Here is a 1,399-nt window from a genome sequence, read left to right on the forward strand (position 1 = left end):
CTTTCTTTTAAAATCTTTTGACATGAAAAGAAATTTTACCTATTAGTGCCAGATGGTAAAATATAGATATATAGATATATATAACACAGTTAACTCTTGCCTTTTAATGTGCAAAACAAAAGAGAGGAAATCATTAAGTCAGAATAGTTCCAGAATTCAAGTCCGAGTAACTCATAGACATTAAGGTAATAAATTAAAATAAAACCCAAAGATGTTTGGCCTTTTTTGGCCAAAAGGGCAAATACAAAGCTGGACACATATACAATTCTTACAAGTTTCGGGCATCTCTGAGCCCCAAGTGCAGAAAGAAAGAAAAAACAGCTTTGTATGTGTTTGTGGTTTTTCTTGGGGGGAGGGACTTGACTACAAAGTCTCGGAGTTCCAAAAAAAAGTCTTTCCCCAGGTGAAATCAGGTCCCCTGGGCATCTTTCCCGTGCTCAGGTGAGTGTTGCTTAGGCTTTTTACATATCTTTGTTTCCTGTAGTCTCTTTGTTTACATGCACGTGTAGGAATTCCGGTGTCTCCGTCTGCCAGCCCAGCGTCTCGCCTGCCAGGGTGTGACTGTCAAATGGGACTCTGGGGCGTTACATGGCCGTGGCGTGCGCTGAAGAATAGGGGTCTATTCCAGTCTTGGTCATGCCCGGGAATAAAATGTAGGCCACGGGCGGCTGCAAACTGGAGGCCGACCAAGCGCTACAGTTACAGGGCACCACGTAGCCCGGGTTGGTTGGCGACGGGTGAGTGTGGGTGTGCTGGCTGGGGCAACTCAAGGCGCCAAAGGCCCCGTTCTGGTATCCCAAGGTGGAGGCGTAGGGCAGGGTGCTGGTGGCTAAGGTGTGCGGCACCTCCGTCATCTTCTGGATGGCGCTGGAGCTGAACTGGCTGGGGTCAAGTAAGGAGTAAGGTGCGGAGGTGGGGGGCAGGAAAGCCCGCGCCTTCTCCGGGGAGCCGAGCAGCGAGTCCGTGGCTGCCACGGGGAGCCCCGCCGCCTTGAGGGGGTCAGTGTCGCCGAGGTAAGGCAAAGGGAAGACATACCTGTCCTTCTTGAGCAGGTTCTTGGGCTTGCGGCGGGGCCGGTACTTGTAGTCGGGGTGCTCCTTCATGTGCTGGGCGCGCAGCCGCTTGGCCTCGTCGATGTAGGGGCGCTTCTCGGCTTCGGAGAGCAGCTTCCACTCGGCCCCGAGGCGCTTGCTAATCTCCGAGTTGTGCATCTTGGGGTTCTCCTGGGCCATCTTGCGCCGCTGGCCCCGGGACCACACCATGAAGGCGTTCATGGGGCGCTTGATGTGGTCGGAGGGCTTCGACATGGCACCTCCTCGAGCAGCCCCCAGACACCAGCAGCAGCAGCAACCCCGCGCGCACCTGGCTCCGCTTGCCCGCCGGCCCGCCGGCCCGCCCG

The 1,399-nt window shown here is 54.9% G+C and overlaps 1 protein-coding gene across 1 annotated transcript; it reads right to left on the reverse strand.

The window, feature by feature from the left end:
• Positions 1–353: 353 nt before the first annotated feature.
• SOX14 (SRY-box 14) lies at positions 354–1,307 on the reverse strand. The gene has a single exon (XM_015421495.1). It carries the CDS (start codon positions 1,305–1,307, stop codon positions 585–587), a length of 723 nt encoding a protein of 240 aa, XP_015276981.1. The 3' UTR covers positions 354–584.
• Between the last annotated feature and the right edge of the window lie 92 nt (positions 1,308–1,399).

This window comes from Gekko japonicus, unplaced genomic scaffold (genome assembly GCF_001447785.1).
Source record: "Gekko japonicus isolate JY-2015 unplaced genomic scaffold, Gekko_japonicus_V1.1 scaffold1045, whole genome shotgun sequence".
In the NCBI taxonomy this organism is placed as follows: Eukaryota; Metazoa; Chordata; class Lepidosauria; order Squamata; family Gekkonidae; genus Gekko; species Gekko japonicus.

Coding starts and splice junctions, on each gene's coding strand:
- SOX14 (XM_015421495.1), bottom strand. CDS start 1,307: ATGTCGAAGCCCTCCGACCACATCAAGCGCCCCATGAACGCCTTCATG.